Below are 22,246 nucleotides of genomic sequence, written 5' to 3'. Positions count from 1 at the left end.
CGGGCCTCCCTTCCAGTTTCTGTGGGTCTGGCATGAGGCACAAGATATTTGCAATGCTAGTCATGTATGGATGTGAGAGTTGGACTATAAAGAAAGCTAAGTGCTGAAGAAATGATGCTTTTGAACTGTGGTGTTGGATAAGACTCTTGAGAGTCCCTTGGACTGCAAGGAGATCCAACCAGTCCATCCTAAAGGAGATCAGTCCTGAGTGTTCATTGGAAGGACTGATGTTGAAGCTGAAACTCTAGTACTTTGGCCACCCGATGTGAAGAAGTGACTCATTGGAAAAGACCCTGATGCTGGGAAAGACTGAAGGTGGGAGGAGAAGGGGACGACAGAGAATGAGATGGTTGGATGGCATCACTGACTCAATGGAGATGAGTTTGAGCAAATTCTGGAAGTTGGTGATGGACAGGGAGGCCTGGTGTGTTGCAGTCATTGGGGTCACAAAGAGTCAGACACAACTAAGTGACTGAACTGAAATGAACTGAACTGAACCAGTTCCCAGGCTACGATGATGCTTCCAGTCTGGGGACCCCACTTTGAGAACTAGCAAGGTTGAGGATTGGGAGCGAGGGTCCAACGTGACCTCTGACCCTCACAGACAGGGCCACTGGGAAATTGTGAAAAGGGAAGCCACTCCCCCTGGTCAGTTGCATATTGACTTTTCCAAGCCCCGTTAAATCCCTTTATAAAAAGCAAGATATATTTCACTCCTTCAATGATGACTGGGCTTGGTCCATCCAGAGCACAGTTCTAGGTCCTGGGAATCCATCAGTGAATGAAGCAGACAAGTTAATTCCCACCGCTTGTGGAGTTTGACAAAAAACAGTAAATGTTCTAAATAAGTAAGTTACCTAGTATGTTAAAAGGGGCTACTTGCATCTGGGGTATTGAAAGATATGTATTTCTCAGTGAAATGATGACTTGTGAGTCAAACTTGAAAGAGACCAAGGGGATTCACCATGTGGGTGTCTGGGGGAAGATGATGTCAGGCAGAGAGAGAACAGCCTGTGCAAAGGTCCTGGGGTGTGAGCAAGTCTGGCATGTTTGAGGAAAAAGAGGGAAGCCAACAAGGTCAGAGCAGTGTGAGCGGGGAGAGAATAATTGAGGATGAGGACACAGAGGTCACAGGAGCAAGGTGGGAGGGGATTGTAGATCTTGCAGAGGCTTTTCTTTATTAAAATTGTTATTTTTTAATTTATTTTCGAGTTGCTGGGTCTTCATTGCTGCCCCACAGGGTTTCTCCAGTTGTGGCACGCAGGGGCTACCTCCGCAGGGCTTGAGCTCTTGAGTGCGGGCTCAGCAGTTTGTGGCACATGAGCTTAGTTGCCCCAAGGCAGGTGAAATTTTTGCAGACCAGGGATTGAACTTGTGTCCCCTGCATAGGCAGGCGGATTCGTAACCAGGGAAGCCTGTGCAAAGGCTTTTCTCAGAGTGAAAAAGAGTGGCATGATCTGACTTGTTCTAACAGAATCCCTCTGGCACCCTCTGTATGGAGCAAGAGTGAAGCCAGGAGAACAGACGGCTCCCCAGTTATCTGGGCAGAGATGATGGTAGCCCAGTCAGTGGGGAGCAGTGGAGCTGGAGAGCGTGGTAAAAGGTTACACACACACACACCTGCATGCTGTTTCATAACTAAACCAACTGGTCAGTCTCATTATCCGCCTCTCCTCTGTCCAGGTGGCCCGCACTCTCAACCTGAACTCTTTCCTCTACATCCAGATCTGCCTCATCTTTGATCTCCAACTGCCTCTAGCCACACTGCCCTGAGATGACTGCTGCTTCCTCAAACTCAGAACATCTAGGACACCCCCTTCTACCGGCCACCAACGCAGGCTCCCCTCTGCTCTTCTCAGTTCCCGGTGACGGACCCCCCTTCTCCCCATCCTCCAGCAGAAAGCCCAGGAATGTGTTTAGCATCTTACTTCCCCTGTCCTCACATCCATCCTTCCAACAAGATCTCACAGGCATGGTCAGGCCCTGCCGGAGTCTCTCATCTGCTTCTGTTCCTTCATTCCCACTCCTATGGGCCTTAACCTCTGAACCCTGCAATGTCTGCATTTGGGGTAGCCTGGTGGCCAGGACAAGGGCTCTGGAGCAGGACTCTCTGGGTTTGAGTCCTGGCTTTACCAACTTTGAACTACGTAAGTGTGGGCTGTTTCTTGAATTTCTCTGTACCTCAGTTTCTCCATTTATAAAATGGGTATGATTACACTTACTTCAGAGCGTTATTGTGAGAGTTAAGTGAGTTGTTACATAGAAGACACTTGGAACAGAGCCTGGCATGTGCTTCGCACACAATAAATGTTAGCTCTCATTTTTATTCTTTTAGCAATAAGTCTTTATTGAGTGTCTATTACATGCAGAGACCTCCATCATGCTCAGAGATAATCTGACCCAGAAGAAAGAGTATAGGCCTTGAGTCAGCAATTCTGTTCCTAGATGCGTACCCAACAGAAATGTTGACCAATATCCACCAGAAAACATGTACTAGAAGCTTCACAATGCCTTATTCATAGAAGCCTCAAACTAGAAACTGCCCAAATGCCCATCGAGGGTAGGATGGATAAATAGCATGCGCTCTATTCGCATGATGGACTGTTCTACAGTGACAAGAAAGAAGGCACTACTGCTACTTGAATATCGTGGATGAATTCACAATATGATGGGGCGTGGCTGGGCTGGGTCCCTCCCAAGTCTGGCTTCAGTGCGGGTGGCCTGAGTTTCCCCTGGTGACCTCTGTTCCCAGCACCATCCCTCTTCACAAACAAGAAGGTCCCCAGTCTTTGCCTTCACATCAGTCCCTGACTTGCAAAGCATCACTGAGGCAGGATGATGGCAATAGCTTATTTTCAGGTGAACATAAAGGAATCACCCAACATTCACAGCATGTGATGGGCACTCACTCCACACAATCATGCTGGATGATGGGCATTACTATTTATGCCCATTTTACAGATGAGAAAAGCCAAAGCACTAAGAGGTCAAGTCAAGGTAATGATAGCTAAAATTTTCATTTAAATTACATAATACTCTCAACAGCCCTCTGTGTTGAGTAGTCCTATTATCCCTATTTTAGAGACTAGGAAACTGAGGTACAAAGAAGTTAAGTACCCTGCCTGAGATGACAGCAGACAACCAGCCAGGAACAGGTGGGCAGGTTGGCTGGGCCCACTCTTCATGGCTCTGCTTACAGCTTCTCAGGGGTGAGGTCATGGGCCTTGCAGCCAACCTGGTCCAAAGTCCAGCAGCACAACCCCAGCACAACTCATTAATCACTCTGAGTCTCAGTTTACCCATCTCTAAAATGGGAACATCAGTAGCACTTTCCTTTAGGGATGTCCCAAGTGTGACATGTAATTATGTGGGTAGCACTCTTGGCAGAGAGAGCCCCATATGCAGGAATAGTTCAGTGAAGGTCCATGGTTCTCATCCTGGCTCTCAGCATGTTATCAGACTTGTTCCGGGTAATGTGTGCAGAATTTACTCATATAGAACCAGACACACCAAAGCTCTCAGCCTCTGAGAGACCACAGGCCCAGCCTGAAAAGTCAGATAAACTTGGCTTGGACTAAAATCCCACCTAATTGTAAACCAGCTTTTGGACAGATCATGCTTCCAAGCTGCTTCCTCATCTGTGAATCAGAGTTAGTTCTATCTTGTGAAGATTAAATGGTTCCAAAAGCTGCCTGTGATTTCTCAAACTGGGGTTCCCAAAGGAGGTGGTACCCGACTGAAGTGCTGGAGGCCAACGTACTGAGGAGCAGGTCACTGACCACCTGTGTGCTGGGGATCGCCTGTCGCCCAGCTCGGCTTTGAACCTCAGGGCACTGCATTCCTGGGCTCCCTGGTCTGCCCAGGAGGTTTGACCAATGGGAGGCACTTCTGGGAATTGGGGGCTGGGAGAGAGCAGAAGCTGGGTTCTCTCTCCCCATCTCCATCTGCCTTTTGTTAGGATCAAGGCTGCATCTCCATGGTGGCTTCCGCTCCCAGCAGACAGCCCTGCTGTGAGTCCATCTTCCGCCTTCTGGTCCTGGCTTCTGGGCTTTGCCTTCTCTCTGCCTCTCCACCCTTAGGGCTGGTATTGAGGGAATGAAGCCCTTCATTAAAGAATACCTACTGTATGACTCTACATGAAGTTCAAGAACATAACAACACTTCATCTATGATGGAAATCAGAACAGCAGTTGCCCTTGCGGGTAGAGGGGATCACCTGGCCAGGGAAATTTTCTTCTTTTTTAAAAATCTTTGGCTGTGCCACACGGCATGTGGGATCTTGGTTCCCCTGCCAGGGATCGAACCTGTGCTCCCTGTACTGGTAGCTCAGAGTCTTAACCATTGGACCACTGGGGAAGTCCTCAGAGGAAACGTTCTGTGATGATGCAAATGTTTTACACCTTTTCTGAGGTGTGGTCATATAGGTGCATACATTCGTAAAGACTCATGAAACCATGCGCTTAAGACCTGTGCATTTAACTGGGTGTGAATCATCCCTCAATCAGATTAGTTTAATAAGAAGAAATTCTGGTAAAATACCAAGAATATATTCTAATGTCCTGGCGAGGTTCCGATGAAAACACAGTTTTTATTTTTAAACAAATACAGGTAGACTGCAGAAGAGGACATGACATTTGTATGTGGCATTTTTGTTTGTTTGCTTTTACACTTGGGCAGACTCTGGGAGATGGCGAGGGACAGGGGAGCCTGGCTTGCTGCGGTCCGTGGGGTCGCAAAGAGTCAGTCGGACACAACTGAGCAATTGGACAACAACAAAACAATAAAACCTGCGACTCCAAACAGGATTTCGCACGAGGGTTGGTTTATTTCAGGCCATGTTCTCCCGGTTTCTGGGAGGCATTCTTCATCCTCCCCTGCTTTTCTCTAGTCCAGAATGTTTCCCAGCACTGACTTGTATAATGTGTAGCTTGGCCTGGTGCATTGCGGAGTCGTGAAAACGGTTAGTTCTTACTAATACGAGTTGGGTTTGATGGGTCCCTTTAAGGGACATTTAAGGGTCCCATTTTGACTGTCTTCAAGACAGGGTGATTTACATAGAATTCAGTCCCTGAATTCTGCCCAGGGTGGGGAGGGAGGGTTTTCTCAGCACAAGTACACAGACGTGTGTTCAGGGATGTTCCTACCTCACTCCAGGAAAGGAAGCAGGAGGCTGAGAATCTCTGTGCCCCTCTTCGCTGCACCCCTAGAAAAATAGCCCATCCAGCCCAGCACCTGCTTCAGTCTAATGATTAAGGGGGGGTGGTTGCCCATCTCCTGGAAAAAGCTCTGTGCGTGTCTTTGATAGAGGCTGTGAATGGCTCAGAAGAAACGTGGCTATTCTCCTAGGCTGTGAGTGAGAGCGAAGGGAACTAGGGCATGCTTCCCGTGGCATCTCGGGGTCCAGAGGGACCAGCTGGCTTGGAAATACGCTTGTCCTTCAGGGCCTGGATGGCAGACCCAAGCCGGACTGTGGCCTGCAGCCCAGACTGCCTGCCGAGCGGCTGACACAGAGTCTCCATCCTCAGCCTTGCTCTAAAAGGCTCTGCTTCTTGGGCTGTGGCCCCTGGCGGGTGGGCAGGGCCCCAGTACGCACAGGCGTTGCTGGGTCTCCAGGCGGCAGAAGCGGTTCTGATTGGACACTCGGGTGGCCACGCCCAGGCCGCAGGTGGTCGAGCAGGGACCCCAGGCAGTGCTCCATTCCGGGCAGGGGACGCCAGGGGCTAGGGGAGCGACAAGGCCAGAAAACTGGGATCCTGGGGGAGAGAGAGGGGGTCAGTTCGTCAAGGTTTGGCAGCCAACTCTACCCACTGGCTTGCGGTGCAATCTGGGTCACGTTGCTTAACTTCTGTGGACCTCGGTTTCTTCCCATGTAAATTTCCTAATAGTTGATCGTTAGGCATGAATAAAATAGTGGATGTGAAGTGCTTAACAGTGCCTGGTTCTTGTCAGCACTTCTGAAATATTGGTTATCAGGCAGCTATGATGGGATTGACCATGACGGTCCTCCAATAAAGGGCGAGTGTCTCACTTCTGTATCCTCCACAAGTCCTGTGATAAGTAGCATCGTAGGGAGGAGGTTGGGGCCTGTGTGTGGTGCTGCCCGTGACCTGGCGGCAGGGATGCTGGTGACGGAGAGGCCAGGTCTGGAACAGGGTGGCGGGTTCATCGTGGTCTAGTTTTTCCTCCTCCTCCAGTCTTGCTCTGCTCTGTTAATATTTTGTGTCCTTCCTCTGTTCTTTTGTAACCCGTGGTTCTTAACTGCGGACCGTTTTGCCCCCTGGAAGATACTTGTCAATGTTTGGAGACATGTTTTACTGGTCACAAGTGAGGGGTGGAGGCTACTGAAGTCTAGCACAGATGCTGCTAAACATCCTACACTGCACAGGACATCCTTTCACAACAAAGACGCGACCCGGCTCAAATGTCACTAGTGGTCTGGTTGATACACCTTGTGTTAGCCACACGTGTGTAGGATGTCTATGTGTTCATATGGCTGTAGACACACACATATGCACACACACAGTGGAGTTCAAATTACATATCCATTGCCCTGGCCTGCTTTTTACATGTAAGGCAAACCTATCGGCATTCACCAGTGTACTGGGTTGGCCAAAAAGATCCTTCGGGTTTGTCTGCATCAACTTAAGGGAAACCTGAAGGTATTTTTGGCCAACCCAGTATTTAAACAGATGTATCATATTCCATTGTTGGGATGGTAACAGCTAAGGCCCTGGAGTGCTGTGTGCCAGGCTCTGTCCTAACTGCTTCGCTTGTATTTACTCATCCAGGCTTCACAACAGTTCTGTGAGGTGGATGTGCTTATTCTCATAGTTGGAGGAGCTGAGACAGAGCAGTTAAACAATTTTCTGAGTCACACAGTTGGGCTTAGAACTCAGGCAGCCTCCATGCTTAAGCTGCCGCATTCTACTGCCTCTCCGGCGGCACCATCTCCTATGCAACCAATGCTCTCTTTTCGGTTGCCTTAAAAAATCATATTCATATAATAATAATAGTTTCCCTAGTGACAATATGCGGAGAAGGCAATGGCACCCCACTCCAGTACTCTTGCCTGGAAACTCCCATGGACGGAGGAGCCTGGTGGACTGCAGTCCATGGGGTCGAGAAGAGTCGGATACGACAGAGCGACTTCACTTTCCCTTTTCACTTTCATGCATTGGAGAAGGAAATGGCAACCCACTCCAGTGTTCTTGCCTGGAGAATCCCAGGGACGGGGGAGCCTGGTGGGCTGCCGTCTGTGGGGTCGCACAGAGTCGGACACGACTGAAGCGACTTAGCAGCAGTGACAATATGTATAATTATGGCTGATTTGCATTGTTGTGTAGCAGAAACCAGCACAACATTGTAAAGCAATTTGCCCCTAATTAAAAATAAATTAAAAAATTAAAAACAAAAATCCTAGTGACCTACCATACATAACATAATCTCTCAAACTCAAGAGTTTACAGGCTGAGGTCACTGTCTTTCCTGCCGACCCCTAGGCCCACATTCCGGAGGCAACCACCTTGCCCCATTCAGTTTAGAATTCCTCTTTTAATAAACCCCAATAATGACATATTAATAATATTATATAATATTTAAACTGTGTTATATTAATATGTATCCATGTCAGTATAATGACAATCTATATTATAATAATATACCTCTATATTATACCTCTGCTGTGAAATGTGAGAACTTGGTTCAAGTGTCCTAACCCTCTTTTCCTCCCTCTACTCTGCCACCAATTTTTATTTTTAATTGTGTGTTATTTAAAATCATATACTTGCACCTCTGCATCTTGTTTGGTCAGTTCCATTTTCCTAAGAGTCCCCTTAGCCACCTGCCCCTCCTAGCTTTTGTCAATATAACCTTGGCTTTGATGTATCCAGTTGTCCTGGTACCTAAGAGGCCCCGCCCCGCCCCTCCCCAACCCCTCCCCCAACCCCTCCCCCTCCCCCATTCCTACCCCACCCCCATCCCCCGCCCATCGCCCTCCCTCCACCACTCCAAACAGCCCTGGACCAGCCCAGCACTCACCTTGGGCTGGGAGGGGCTGGACTCCCAGCCCCACTCCCTGGTCGCACACCCATTCAGGGCAGCACTTGCCCGGGACCTCCACCCTCCTGGGGTGCGGACAGTCCCAGCTGGGGAGCCGCACGTCCTCGCTGCAAAGGGGCACACAAGTAAAGCCGCCGTCCTCGCAGCGGCAGCGGAGCCTGCAGTGAGGCTGAAAGGTCTCCCCGTCCCGGTAGAGGCGGCCGTTCACCTCGCAGCTGCCGTCATCTTCTCCCCCTGCGGAGGAGAAATCGGACCTCCATCGGCGACCCCCCAACTTTTCCCTGGACAGGGCTGCGCCCGCCGCCTCCTCCGCCGGGTCCTCTCTGCGGAGCTGGTCTGGAGGCGCTGGGGACGCAGAGCCCTTGGGGAAACTGAGTGCTGCAGGGGCTCCGCCCCTCCTCCACCCCAGCCCACCCCCAATCAGAGCGGTCCTGTCCTGTCACCCGCAGGAAGACAGCGTGCCAGGCTGCTTCCTGGAACAGGCTTGCAGGAAGACTGGCCTGGTTCCAGCTGCTTTGCTAGCTGTGGACCTTGGCCAGTGATTCTACTTCCGCTTTTAGTTTCCTCACCTGCAAAGTGGGTTATGAAGTGAAGTGAAAGGCGCACAGTCGTGTCTGACTCTTTGCGGTGACCCCATGGACTGTATAGTCCGTAGAATTCTCCAGGCCAGAATACTGGAGTGGGTAGCCGTTCCCTTCTCCAGGGGATCTTCCCAAACCAGGGATTGAACCCAGGTCTCTCGCATCAGAGACGAATTCTTTACCAGCTGAGCCACAAGGGAAGCCCAAAGTGGGTTATAATGGTACTTATTTAAGTGTGATCTAGACTATAAATGAATGGTGTTTATAATGAATACAACATGAAGGAGACCTTCAGTAGATCCTAGCTTCTCTGTTGTTGTTATTAGTATAAATTATTATATATTATTAATAATATAAATATTAATGTATTGCTGACAAGTGCTCAGTCGTGTCCGACTCTTTGCAACTCTATGGACTGTAGCCTGCCAGGCTCCTCTGTCCATGGGATTTTTCAGACAAGAATACTGGAGTGGGTTGCCAATTCCTTCTCCAGGGGATCGTCCCAACCCAGGGATGGAACCGGGGTCTCTTGTGTCTGCTGCATTAGCAGGCAGATTCTATACCACTAGCATCACCTGGGAAGCCCATATATAATAGAATTAATAATATGTATTATTTAATATAAACATAAAATATTATGACTATTATATACGCATGGAGATTTCATGCCACAAACTTTCCTTGTCCATCTGCTGTGTTACAGTTACCACCATCAGGTCAGGGCTTAACTTGCTAGCTGTGTGACTTGGGGTAAGTGACTAAACTTCTCTGAGTCACTTTAACAATAGCAACGATGAGAACAATGATTAGAACCTTCAGGGACACATCTAACACAGGGTTAGGAATTCAAGAAACACTCTTTGGAGGAAGCCCTCAAATATTATGGGCATCACAGCCTCTTCCTCCACTGGCCATGAACTCCTTGAGGGCTGGGGCTGAGAGTGTTCATCCTGGCATCTCCTGTGCCAGCTCAGAGCATGGATGGGACACACAGAACCACAGGAAATGCCCCTGGAATGAATGCCTGGCACAAGACTCAGCACATGAGAGACACTGATAAAATAGTCCTGATTCCTTATTCCTTTCAGATACACCGAGCCCTTCCTGGGTACCACCCACTGTGCTCCCAGACAGGACTGAGAGCCAGTCCTTACCCAGGGGGACTCAAGGGTCAGTGCAGGGCACAGATGTGGACGCTGCATCTCCAAGACAGAATAAATCGAGAGCCCTGCAGAGGTGTCTGTGAGCCACTCAGGAAGTGCAGAGAAAGGAGGGTTTCCTGGATATGTGGGTGGCACTTCAGCTGGATCTGGGAGACAAGACTCATGGGAAGCTGCTTTTCCCAGGTCTGCTGAGAAAAACCTCAAATAGGTCCACATACATGCGGAAATTTTAGAGGCACAGAGACCTGGTTCAAATCCCAGGGGATAATAACTTTAGCAAGGTTTCCTGGCATCTCTCCTGGGTCCTCCAGTTCAAAGCTGATTGGGGTGGGGGTGGGGGGGTTATGATCCCTGGGCAGCAGTCTCCACCCTGGGATCTGTGTGCGTCATGTGCATGGTCCCAGACACCATGAGGCACCTCCAAATGTACTTGCTGTGAGACCCCCACACCTATGAAAGTGAAAGTAAGGTTGCTCAGTCGTGTCCGACTCTTTGCGACCCCATGGACCCACACCTATACACACGTATAAAACCCTTCTCCTTCTCGGCTCTCTCCAATGGTCTCCTTGTCCAGCAGCTTCCCCCAAATAACTTCAGGGCATAATCTTGTCATCTGGTAATTTCTGCATCCCTTTCTCTGAGAGTCCCTGGCAGGAGAAGGAACACCAAGGATTTGTGTTTGTTTGTTTGTACCCGCAGCCACTTGCATATTAGTAAAGAACCTGCCTGCCAGTGCAGGAGACATAAGAGATGCGAGTTTGATGCGAGTTTGATCCCTGGATCGGGAAGATCCCCTGGAGAAGGAAATGGCAACCCACTCCAGTATTCTTACCTGGAGAATCCCATAGAGAGAGGAGCCTGGGGGTTTACAGTCCATGGAGTTGAAAGAATCTGACACGACTGAAGCAATTTAGCATGCACACACTTGTACATTGTAGGACCTTAGGCAGGTGACTTAACCTCTCTGAGCCCCAGTTCCTTCACCCTCAAAATAGTGATAATACCTCATTATTAAGGATAAAGTGAAATCATGTATATAAAGGACTTGTTCATAGTACATGCTCCATAAATGGTGCCTGTTACTGCACCATTAGGGCTTCCCTGGTGGCTCAGAGGTTAAAGCGTCTGCCTGGAATGCAGGAGACCTGGGTTCAATCCCTGGGTCAGGAAGATCCCCTGGAGAAGGAAGTGGCAACCCACTCCAGTACTCTTGCCTGGAGAATCCCATGGAGGGAGGAGCTTGGTAGGCTACAGTCCATGGGGTCGCAAAGAGTCGGACACGACTGAGTGACTTCACTTTTACTTTCACTGCACCATTACCCCACCAAATGGTACCTTCACACAAGCCCCACCAGAACTGTCATTATTGTTTATGCACTCAGCAATTATTTACTGAGTGCCTACTATGTGCCAGACATTGCTCTAGGCAACTTGTGACATAGCAATGACTAAAACCAGCCAAAATCCTGCCTTCACTGGAGCTTTCGCTCTAGTGGAAACAAACACAAGAAACAAAGTTGAGTTTGTGATGTTAGATGTCGATTAGTGCTCAAAAAATAAAGGAGGGCAGGTTTGAGGAGTAGAGCAGGGTTGTAATTTTTCAATATGGTGATCAGGGAAGGCCTTACTGAGAAAGTGATGTTTGGGTAAAGATGTGAAGGAGGAGAGAGAACTTGCCATGCAGAAATCTGGGGAAAAGAATGCCGGTAGCAGGAACAGCCTGTGCAAAGGCCCTGAGGTGGGAGCGTGCCTGGGGTATCTGGGAGGCCAGTGAGGATGGAGCAGAGGGCAGGAGGGAGTTAGACGGGTCAGAGAGAAAACAGGAGCAGGGTCCTTGTTGCCTGCTGAGAGGGCTTTGGCTCTTACTCTGAGAAGATGGGAGGCTATGGGAGGCTTTTAGGCAGAGGAGGGACTTGACCTGTGATCTGATTTACGTATTTAAAGGAGCCCTCAGTCTGCTGTGTTGAGAACAGACTAGGGACCAAGGACGGAAGCAGGGAGACAGTTAAGGGGTCTCTGCAAAATCCAGATGAGTTACGGTGGGGATCAGGCCCGGTGGAAATATTGTGAAGGATTTACTGGTGGGGAGTGAGTGGGATGTGGAAAAAGATGAGAGAGAAGTCAAGGATGACTCCAGAATTTGAGGCTGAGCCACGGAAAAAAGATGGAGTTGCCCTTGGCTGAGCCGGGGAAGCTCTGCTTTTAAAGTGAGGGAGAAGGGCTTCCCTGGTGCTCCAGTGGTTAAGACTTAGCCTTCCAAAGCAGGGTTGTGGGTTCGATCCCTGGTTGGGGAGCTAAGATTCCACTTGCCTCAATGTCAAAAAACCAAAGCATAAAACAGAAACAATACAGTAACAAACTCAATAAAGACTTAAAATGGTCCACATCAAAAAAAAAAAAAATCTTAAAAGAAAGCAAGCCACACTGAACATGCACACAGCTCAGAGGCAGTCCCTGAGAGAGGGGCTGTCCAGCTAGTGGGTGAGAGGAGAGATTTGGGCCAGCATGTTCCCTCCAGAGCCAAGACCCAGGCTCAGTCTCTGTGCCGTCTTAGTTCTGCCTTGGCTGAGGCTTCCCTAGCTCCCAGCCTCCACTCAGTTCCAATCATTACACACTCACGAGCACCTGTAATTCATTACACATTCATGAGACACATTTGGTGTCACCCAACCAGAGCTGGAAGTTGCAGAAAGGAGCAAGGACCAAACAAATTTTTGGCCTCCAGGTATTCAAAGTCTGAATCAAGGTGGAATAAGAAAAGCCCCATAATAAATTTAGTGACAGTAACTAGTCATATACTGAGCGGCAGACAGTAGAGTGAAAGAAACAAAGATTGTGGAGTCAGCTCCCTGTGTTCAAATCCCAGCTCAGCCACTTTTGAGCTGTGTGACCTTGGGCAAATTACTTAACCTCTCTGGGCCTCTTTTTTTCCATTTACAAAATGGGGATGACATTAGGAGCTACTTCATATGGTTGTTGAGAGGTTAAATGAGGTGATATTTTGAAACTCTAGGTAAGTGCTAGGCATGTGTTCAATAAACAAATTTTGCCAAGTGCTTGACATGTGTGATGGCTTCTCTAGATAACAGCCTGATAAGCTAAGTGTTGCTTTTCTGAGTTTTTTCTTTAGGTACATTTTTTTCTCCCTTCATAGGTGATATTTATTTGATTTTTTAAATGGAAGTATATTTGATTTACAATGCTGTGCCAATCTCTGCTGTATAGCAAAGTGACTCAGTCATACACATAAAGACATTTTTTACATTCTTTTCCACTGTGGTGTACCTATAGGGAATCCAATATAGTTCCCTGTGCTATACAGTTGCTATACAGTAGGACATTTTTGTTGGTCATCTTTTTTAAAATTTTAATTGGAGGATAATTACTTTACAATATTGGGATGGTTTTTGCCACACATCACCATGAGCCAGCCATAGGCATACATGTGTCCCCTCCAGCCTGAACCCCCATCCTGTCCATTTTATTTATAATAGTTCACAGCTGCTAATCTAATCCCAAACTCTCAGTCCTTCCCTCCCCGACCCCTCTCCCTTGGGCAACCACATTTGTAGGTACATTTTTATTACCAATCATCTCTAAGTTTATAAGAGACATCACCCCTTTCTCATTATTATACTCCCCTTATCAGAAAAAAGTATTTAACAGGGATTTACCATTGATAATTTTATGTCTATAAGTCCTTTTTAAAAAAAAAAATTCGTTTGGCCGTGTTGGGTCTTAGTTGCAACACATGGGGTCTTCCATCTTCGTTGTGGCATGTGGGATAATTTTAGTTGTGGCATTTGGGATCTAATTCCCTGACCAGGGATCGAACCCAGGCCTCCTGCGTTGGGAGTGTGGAGGCTGAGCCGCTGAACCACCAGGGAAGTCCCTGTAAGTTGTGTTTTTCTTTTTAACAAGTTTTTTTTTTTTCCTATAGATGGATTCATTGTCAGTGATTCATGAGCCTTTCTTCCTTTCTCTCTCCCATTCTTTTTTTAAAGTGCTACATGTACAAAGATGGGAACGGTAAAGTGCTCTGTAAGGCTTATTTAAAAAGAAAAATAGAGCACAGAACAGTCCCCACCCCTTTCTATTTCTCTAAAGCAGTGGTTCTCCACTGGGGGCGATTTTTCTCCCTAGGCAACATGTGAAGGGAGATGGTCACGACTTGCTGTTTGGGGTGCTACTGGCATCCAGCAGGTAGAGACGAGGGATGCTGCCTTAATTCCTATCATGCACAGAACCGCATCCCACAGCAGAGAATTACTCAGTCCCAAATGACCCGGGAGCAAAGTTGAGAAACCCTGACCTAAAGCCCACCCGGAGGGCACAAGGGTAGAGTGGTGGGAGGTGTAACATGCTCAAGGTTGCTAGGAAATAGCAAACTCAGGGTTCACAGGTTCAAGGGCTCCCAACCCCAGAAAAAGACAGAACGGAATGCTGCTTCAGAGCCTGTTTGACCCAGCCCCCAGCTGTGTAACGTTAAACATGTCTGTTAGTATTACGGAACCTCAGTTTCCTCATCTATAAAATGGTCTGAAAGTACTTACCGCAGAGGATTATTGTGAGGATCGTGTGACTTAGGAGGTAAGTGCTTAGTGCAGGGCCTGATACATCTTACGCCTGAAATAGAGAGCTGCCCTTTCATTTTCCCAAGAGTGTCGTGAGGGTTCTGAGAAAGGGTGGTGACCTCTGGTTTGAAGAATCTGGGAGGGCTGATCAGGGGAGGAGGTGTTTGCGCTCGGCTTTGAAAGATGGCTAGATCTGGATGGATAAGAAGGGAGGTAGGCTGTTTGGGTAGTGGGTGAGATCTGAGCAAAGACAAAAGAAGTGAGGAGCGGGCTTAGGGAACCTTGTGTCACCAGGTTTGGCTGGGAATGAAGACGACTTCTCCTGGACTCAGGACTTGAAGTCCTTGACCCCCTCCCCATCACCCCCTCCACCAGACCCGCAAACCTGCTTACAGAGGCACACGGCCCCCCGGCCTCCAGGGCCCGCCCCGGGCTGGCAGACCAGGCCCTGGCTGGGGTCACAGACGTGGAGATGGTCGCAGGGCTCCCCCAGCCGCCGCGCACATACCCGGCAGCAGTTGCAGCCGTCCAGCACCAGGGGCACCCCCGGTGGGCATCGGGGTGGTGGCCAGGGACAGGCACATGGTGTGGGGCACAGCTGGGCACACACCTGCAGAGACAGAGACCTCCCTCAGCCAAGGTCATTCAAGGTGGGCAGTGAGACCCTCACGACTGACTCCTTCTCTGCCAGGCTGTGCAGTGTAGCATCACACCTTGGCCCCAGAGAGACATAGACCTGGCCTTGAACCCCAGCACCCCCACGTCACTCTGTATGAGACAGCATGGCATTGTGGTCATGAGCAAGGGCTCTGGATTAGAATTCCTGTCTTAACTCTGTCGCTTATTAGCGGAGCAGCCTTGGGCAAGTTACTTAAGTTCTCTGAGCCTCAACTGCCTCATCTGTGAAGAGGGGGCAATAATATATAACTCAGAGGATTGTTTTGAGGAGTACATGAAATGAGGCATATAAAACTTTTAGTTCACAGCCTGCCATGCAGGAGATGCTCCATGCATTTAGCTATGATGACTGGTATGTGAATTATAATAGTGGGCTTAGCCTCTGCCTTCTGGGAACTTACAGAGGCAAAACCAACAGAACAGAGGATTAAAATGACAGGGTACTATACGTTTTCTAGCAGGAGGACTGTGGATATTTATCCTGAGGACTGAATAAATCAAACAGTATCATGGATGTTTTTGATCTTTGGAACAATCTAGAATATGTTTCCAGATGAGCCTCAAATAAGCCAGGAAAACTTGGCCTCCTGTGGGACTTATCAATTCAGAGCTTCCAGAGGCCCAGCCCTGGAATCTGTTTTTAACGAGCCATCCAGGGGTGTTTGATGCACAGCTAGGTTACTGGTACCTCACCTCCACTCTAACCCTTCTCCCCGCCATATAAAGATGGGGAGACTGAGTTCCAGAGAGAGGAAGAGACACAGTCCCCGTGGGTTAGCTACTTGGCTGGGAGTGTGCTTCCCCACTGAAGACCCACAGACCCAGAGTGGGTGTAGACTTCCTGTAACAGGGAAAAGCCCCAGCCAGGGTCCCACCCCCAGGGGCAGGCTCAAGGTATCAACCCAAGTGTCCTGACTGCCCCTCCTCACTTAGGACCGAGAAACAACCAAACCAGAAACCAGACACTCTAGGTTCCCCATATGTCCATTGGAAGGTAGGGACCGAGGGCCATGCATAATTCAAGGTGTTACTAGTGACCCACCCCACCTGAGGGCCCTTGGAAGTCTGGAGGGTTTTGTGTAGAGGATTGAAGAATTGGATGCAGTTTTGGAAGGTGAAATTAATAACCTCCTAAGTCCTGTGTGTGGCCCCAAAGCAGGCAATGACCTCTCTGCCCTAATCCCTACCTTTCCCACCCTTAGGACTCCTAGTCCTGCAAACCTCTCTATGGCCTGCAGTTCCCACCGTGGCCACTAGGGGCCGTTCCAAACTGGCAGACCTGTGTGTGTGTGGGAGGGTGGGTCACAGACCAGGAAGCAATGACAGGGCCCATCTACGATGGCACTGGTAACATTAGATGTGAGTGTGCAGCTGTGTGCCTGGAGCCTTGCCAGAGGACGAGTTCCCATCTCCGCAGGCATTTCAAGCAGGAGACTGGGTGACACCAGATTCTAGAGAGGATGGTCTAGCCTCACCCTTCAAAGTGAGGTCTGGACCGGCAGCAGCAGCACCGGGAAGCTTGTTAGTCATGCAGCATCCAGGGCCCTTCCTTATGACTCTGAATCTGCATTTTCATAAATCCAGATGTGATCCACACGGCACTGACCTGAGAAACAATCAGCTGGACTTTGAGTTTCCCTTCTAAACCCTCAGAGGCTGAGCTCCCTGAGTTGGTGGGAAATAAGCAGGGTGAGGGGTAGGCTTTTGACCAGAAATGGCTCTTGGGTCCTTTCCTCCTGAAAGCAGAGGTGCCAGGACATAAGCTGTGTGCTTTGCACCTGGGTTCTCACTTTGGGCTCTCTACAGGGCAAGCTTGACAGGGCTGGATCTACAGGAGGGACCTGATGACACCGATGCCCGTGACTGTCATTCACCACGGGCACACCATGCGCTGAGCTCTGTAATGTGCTAGTTTAACCCTCCAGTGGGAGCTACAGCATTATGCCCATTTTATTTATTTATTTTGGCTGTACCATGTGGCGTATGGGATCTTAGTTCCCCGACCAGGGATTGAACCCGTGCTCCCTGCAGAGGAAACACGCAGTCTTAATCACTGTACTGCCAGGGAAGTCCAGCATTATACCCATTTTAAAGACAGGGAAACTGAAGCTTAAAGCAGTATAGCGACATCACCAATAACAGGTAGATCAGGAACAGAATCAAGGTTCATATGCATCCAAGACCAGGCCTCAACCACACCCACCTCTCGTCACTTATGGCTCTGATGCCAGCTTAGCCTCTGCGTCAACTAACTGTTCAAGAGGGATGGGGACAAGTCAGGGAGGGTGTTTCAGCACAGCCAAGGAGGGAGAGGTCCTGTCTAGTCTCTGTCTCTACACCCTTTCCAACCAGCCCATTCCCATGTTCAAGCTGCCTCGTCACCCTTGGTTGTCCCAGACCTTCCTTTGCTGTGGTCCCCAGCTGCGCAAGAGCCCTGGACAGGGAATCTTCCAAGCAAGAGTTGAGATCCAAGTTCTACCACTGACACGCTGTGTGGCCTTGGACACTTCACTGCTGCACTGAGAGGGAGCAGTTTCCTCCTAAGTAAAATGAGGTGGAGACCATCTATCTTGGAATCAGGGTTTTAATGAGGTCATGGCCAACTTCTGGTCAATGTGGCCTGGCTTGTTTCCAGGTCTCTACCACCTGTCTCTGTCCACAGGCCTGAGCTCAGGAGCTCACAACCTGCCTGCGAGACTTGAAATTCTCTCTCTGAGGATTGTCACGGCTTTCATGTGTGTGATGACTAAGTCCCTGCGTTCTGAGTGGGATGTTGCCTGGCTCCCTGGGGCCTGGGAAGAATGGAGGGCTGGGGGAGAGAACAGTGAGTCTAGGACTGCTTCATTTTGGCCTTTCGTTTGATCCCAGGCCCAGAACCCCAAGTCCCCAGCTCCCCCTACCCATGCTACCCTTCCTGGCATCATGTCCTGACCATCCCGGTTTGGAAGAACAAAAAGCAAGGTTAGGATGCCAGCAGGGTTCTCAGCCTTCCCCCAACCACTGCCTGGATCCAGGAGAGAGGCGTTCCTGCCTGCAATTCTCAAAAGAGCATGAAAATATAGTGAGATCATAGCTTGCAGCAGGGCCAATCCCCATGACACCGGGAACTTGGCATTTGCTAAGGTGATGGCAGGCTCAGCAACTGTGGCCTCGGTCCAGGTTGGAGGTGGAGAGATACAGACTGCAGTCCCCTCTCCTCACACCCAGGCCAGTCCTGGCCTCTGTCTCCTCTATTGCTTTGATGCTGTGTGGTTTCAAGCAAGTTGCTTACCCTCTCTGAGCCTTGCTTGACTGAAAACAGGAAATAATCATTCCTGATGAGGTTGTTGGGCATGTTAGGCAAGGTGGATGTTCCACAAGCCTTTTGAAAATATCCCACAGGAGAAGGTCTTTATTCTCTAGAGCTGTCTCCCTACCCCCTCCATCTAGGGTCAGCAGGCCACTCACTGCCTGAGGGCCCGACAGCATTAATGCCTTTGTATGAAACTTCCAATGGGCTAGGCACCCAACATCCATTCAAATCCTAGCTCCTAGTTAGACAAAGCAGGCCCCCTCTTGAGGCTCCCCATTTATAATGAGGGAACCCACTTCTGTTTGCAGAGGGACTTCAGGGATTGGTAATCATGAAAGTCCTCTCTTAAACATTTGTCATATTCCAGGTCCTGTGCTCGGCCCTGGAGATAAACTATGATAAATGACCTTCCCAAAGGCCTCATGAACATTATACCCATTTAACTGAGGAAGGAGCTAAGACTCAGAGAGGGGAAGGGATTTGCCTGAGGTCACACAGCAGACTTGGCCAGAGGGAAGCAGCTCTCTGGGCATCAGGGAGAGAAGCTCAGCTGAGCCCCAACAGAGGAGGCCCACAGGAATTCTTCCAGGGGGTCCTTGGCTGTGATTTCACATCTCCCCCACCACACCAAGGAAGCCAGCAGTACATTTCGGGGCCCAGGGCCCCCTTACCTTGGAGAGGAGACAGAGGAGGGAGAAGGCGAGGAGGTGGGTCTGAAATGTGCCTCTCATGTCACTGTGTCCCCCACGGAGCCAGCTTTGAGCCTCGGAGGCAGGACCTGTAAGTCTTTATGTTCCGGCGGCTGTGAGGTCACTCCCAGGCACGCACACACACACACACACACACACATACACGCATGCACACACACACGCTGGCCTTTGTAGCCCTGCTTCTCTCCCATCCTCATCTTCCCACTGATGAGCCCATTTACCTGGAGGTGAGACCTCCGAGGCCACCAAGAGGGTGCTTGCCAGTATGTGTGTGTGTGTGTGTGTGTGTGCGTGCGTGTGAAAGTCAGAGCCAGTGCCAATGCCGAGAGCCTGTGACAGGCTGGCAGGGGCCTCTGTAGCTCCTCCCAGCCCCAAAGGGCCTACCCAAGCCGCTGCTGGAGCCGCTGGAGCCCTGCCCCAGACCCCCTGGCCAACCCTGGCAGTAGAGGGGGTGCTGTAGATCCAGAAAGTGCTCCACAGACACCCCCTTTGCAGAGCTGACCCAAGTCCTCCTAAGCCCCGTGGTCCGGACTCCAGGCGGCTTCAGCGGGCCTGCGGTTTCTGGCAGGAAGATTGGCAGCCGTCCAGAAGCGGGTGTGACCCACAGCAAAACTTCCCTGGGCGGCCCGTTTGCTTTTGGCAACCAGGAGCCTCCCCATGGCCTTCTTGCTGAGCTGTGGATGGTGACCTGCGGTGGCTGAGCCCACGCGGGCTGGACCTGGTGTGTGCTCTTGCTGGGCCCTGCTACATGAGGGGGTCCTCAACAGTGATCTGCAGGAACCAAATCCTTTTTGTTGAATTCAGTCAGCTCTGAGGCCCCTCTGTGGTGTCTCCAGTTCCTGAAGAGGAGGTAAGCTGAGAGGGGGAAAGGACAGTAAGTGGCGGCAGGTGGAATTTCAGGGAATATAGAGGAAGGGTCCTGTTCAGACAGAGGGTGAGGGTGAGCTCTCTGAAGTGGGAGCCAGGGATGAAGGGAGTGAGAGAGGACGATGCTGCAGGCAGAGGGAACAGCACACAGATGCCTAGAGGTGGGGGACCGCGTGACAGCAGGGCCTATTCTGGGAGCCAAGAATGCCTGCTGTGTCTGGAGCCGACAGTGAGGTGGGAAGCGGTGTCACACATGAGGGGGCAAGACACATGAAATTCACACCACCAGAGACTCTGTGCTTCCAATGCAGGGGGCCAGGTTCGATCCCTGATCAGGGAACTAGAACCCACAGGCTGCAACCAAGAGTTCACAGGCTACGACTAAAGATCCTGATGCTCTGTGATCTTTAGAGGGGTGGGATGGGAGTCGGGGCGAGAGGGAGGCCCAAGAAGGAAGGGATATATGTATACATATAGCTGATTCCCTGGTGGCTCAGATGGTAAAGAGCCTGCCTGCAGTGTGGGAGACCCAGGTTTGATCCCTGGGTTGGGAAGATCTCCCGGAGAAGGGAATGGCAACCGACTCCAGTATTCTTGCCTGGAAAATTCCATGAATGAAAGAGCCTGGAGGGCTACAGTCCATGGGGTCACAAAGAGTCGGACACGACTGAGCGACTAACACACACACGCACAGCTGATTCACTGTGTTGTGCAGCAGAAACTATCACAGCATTGTGAAGCAATTACACTCCAATTTAAAAAGGAATACTGGAAGTAAAAGAAAAGCAGTGCGGACCCCACATGCCACAACGAAGACTGAAGATCCTGCAAAGACACAGCTAAGCCTCGGTGCATCCAAATACATAAGTAGATATTTTAAAAACCTCACCACCAGTATCACTAGGAGCGGGAAGATATAAAGACATGAGCTTTGACTGTAGAATTTGGCAAAGGTAATACGAGAGGGGGGGGTGTCAAATGTGGCTGGAGAAGGCTTTGGCCCCCATCATCTCCCCCAGTATCCCAAATCTCAAAGTGATGGAGCTGGACAGCAGAAGAGTCGGGAAAGGGCAGTTGGCAAGGAAGAAAAGTGACTTGATGCTGGGAGCAGTTCCAGGATGAGGAGTTGATGTGAACAGAGGTTGAAGATGAAAATGTGGGATTTGATCATTTAGGGCTGGAGGAAGTGGCTGAGGGTGAGGGTTGTGGGTTGCCAGACTTGGAGAGAATGAGAAACAGTGTTATTTATTCAGGCTCATGTTTGAGTTAGAAGCAGGCCTAGGGTATTTTACACCCAGAGTGGATCAGTTTTGGAATACCCACCACCTTCATATAACAAAGTGTTATCTGTCATCATTGTGAGAAGAAACAAATATAGTTCATTTATGAATTAGAATTCGTACTTACCATGCAAAAATGTTACCCTTCGCAGTCTACACTGTTTGACTTTTCTAAATTTTAAACACAAATTAAAATTTCAAGAAGTCATCTGGGATGACAGACTTGAATTACCTGTATCTTCATCTTCTCCATCACTCTACAGCCATTGTTTTCTTTGAATCTACTTGTGAGATGCAGAAATATGTAATACCGCAGGGCTGGAGGCAGGAACTGTACTTGGAGCAAGTACAAAAGATTCCAAGCTGTTAGGAACTCTCTTGGTGAACCTGTGTTCCTGAGACCCTGTGTGCTGCTGGCAACTGCGTTCCTAGAAATTCTCCATGTCGAAGAGGTTTATTAAAGGATAAATCAAAACATGCTGATTTGAAGCTTAACTACATGTTATTAAAATACAACTGGTGTTAGTCACTCAGTCATCTCTGATTCTTGACATGGACTGTAGTCCACCAGGACTCTCTGTCCATGAAATTCTCTAGGTAAGAATACTGGCGTGGGTAGCCATTCCCTTCTCCAAGGGATCTTCCCATCCCAGGGATCAAACCCTGGTCTCCTGGGTCACAAGAGTTGGATACGACTTAGCAACTAAACTACCATCCCAGGTGGTGCTTGTGGTAAAGAAGCTGCCTGCCAATGCAGGAGACACAGGTTCAATCCCTGGGCTGGGAAGCTCCTCTGGAGAAGGAAATGGCAACTCACTCCAGTATTCTCGCCTGGAAAATTCCATGGAGAGAGGAGCCTGACAGACTAGAGTCCATGGGGTCGCAAAGAATCAGACGTGAGTAAGTAGCTGCACATTTATTTATTTATTTTCTATGTTTTGGCCAGGCCAGGATCTTAGCACCTCAATCAGGGATCGAAACCCATGCCTGCCACAGTGGAAGTTCAGTGTCTTCACCACTAGACATCTAGGGAAGTTCCAGGT

At 49.6% G+C, this 22,246-nt stretch overlaps 1 protein-coding gene across 2 annotated transcripts; it reads right to left on the bottom strand.

Moving 5' to 3' along the window:
• Positions 1-4,568: 4,568 nt before the first annotated feature.
• On the bottom strand, positions 4,569-19,569 carry CCN5 (cellular communication network factor 5). 2 transcript variants are annotated; one of them, XM_070381780.1, is made up of 5 exons: positions 19,278-19,566; positions 19,018-19,132; positions 14,770-14,986; positions 8,038-8,292; positions 4,569-5,753 (listed from the first exon to the last, which is right to left on the bottom strand). In XM_070381780.1, the coding sequence occupies exons 2-5, from the start codon at positions 19,075-19,077 to the stop codon at positions 5,533-5,535; spliced, it is 753 nt and encodes a 250-aa protein (XP_070237881.1). In that variant the 5' UTR covers positions 19,078-19,132; positions 19,278-19,566; the 3' UTR covers positions 4,569-5,532. The 2 variants fall into 2 exon arrangements, with proteins under 2 accessions (XP_070237881.1, XP_070237882.1); XM_070381781.1 differs by having other exon boundaries at positions 5,615-6,287; positions 19,278-19,569.
• Between the last annotated feature and the right edge of the window lie 2,677 nt (positions 19,570-22,246).

This window comes from Bos mutus, chromosome 13 (assembly GCF_027580195.1).
Source record: "Bos mutus isolate GX-2022 chromosome 13, NWIPB_WYAK_1.1, whole genome shotgun sequence".
NCBI classification, from domain to species: Eukaryota; Metazoa; Chordata; class Mammalia; order Artiodactyla; family Bovidae; genus Bos; species Bos mutus.
The sequence above is the reverse complement of the archived record's forward strand: the minus strand, read 5'-3'. Positions and strand labels throughout refer to the sequence as shown.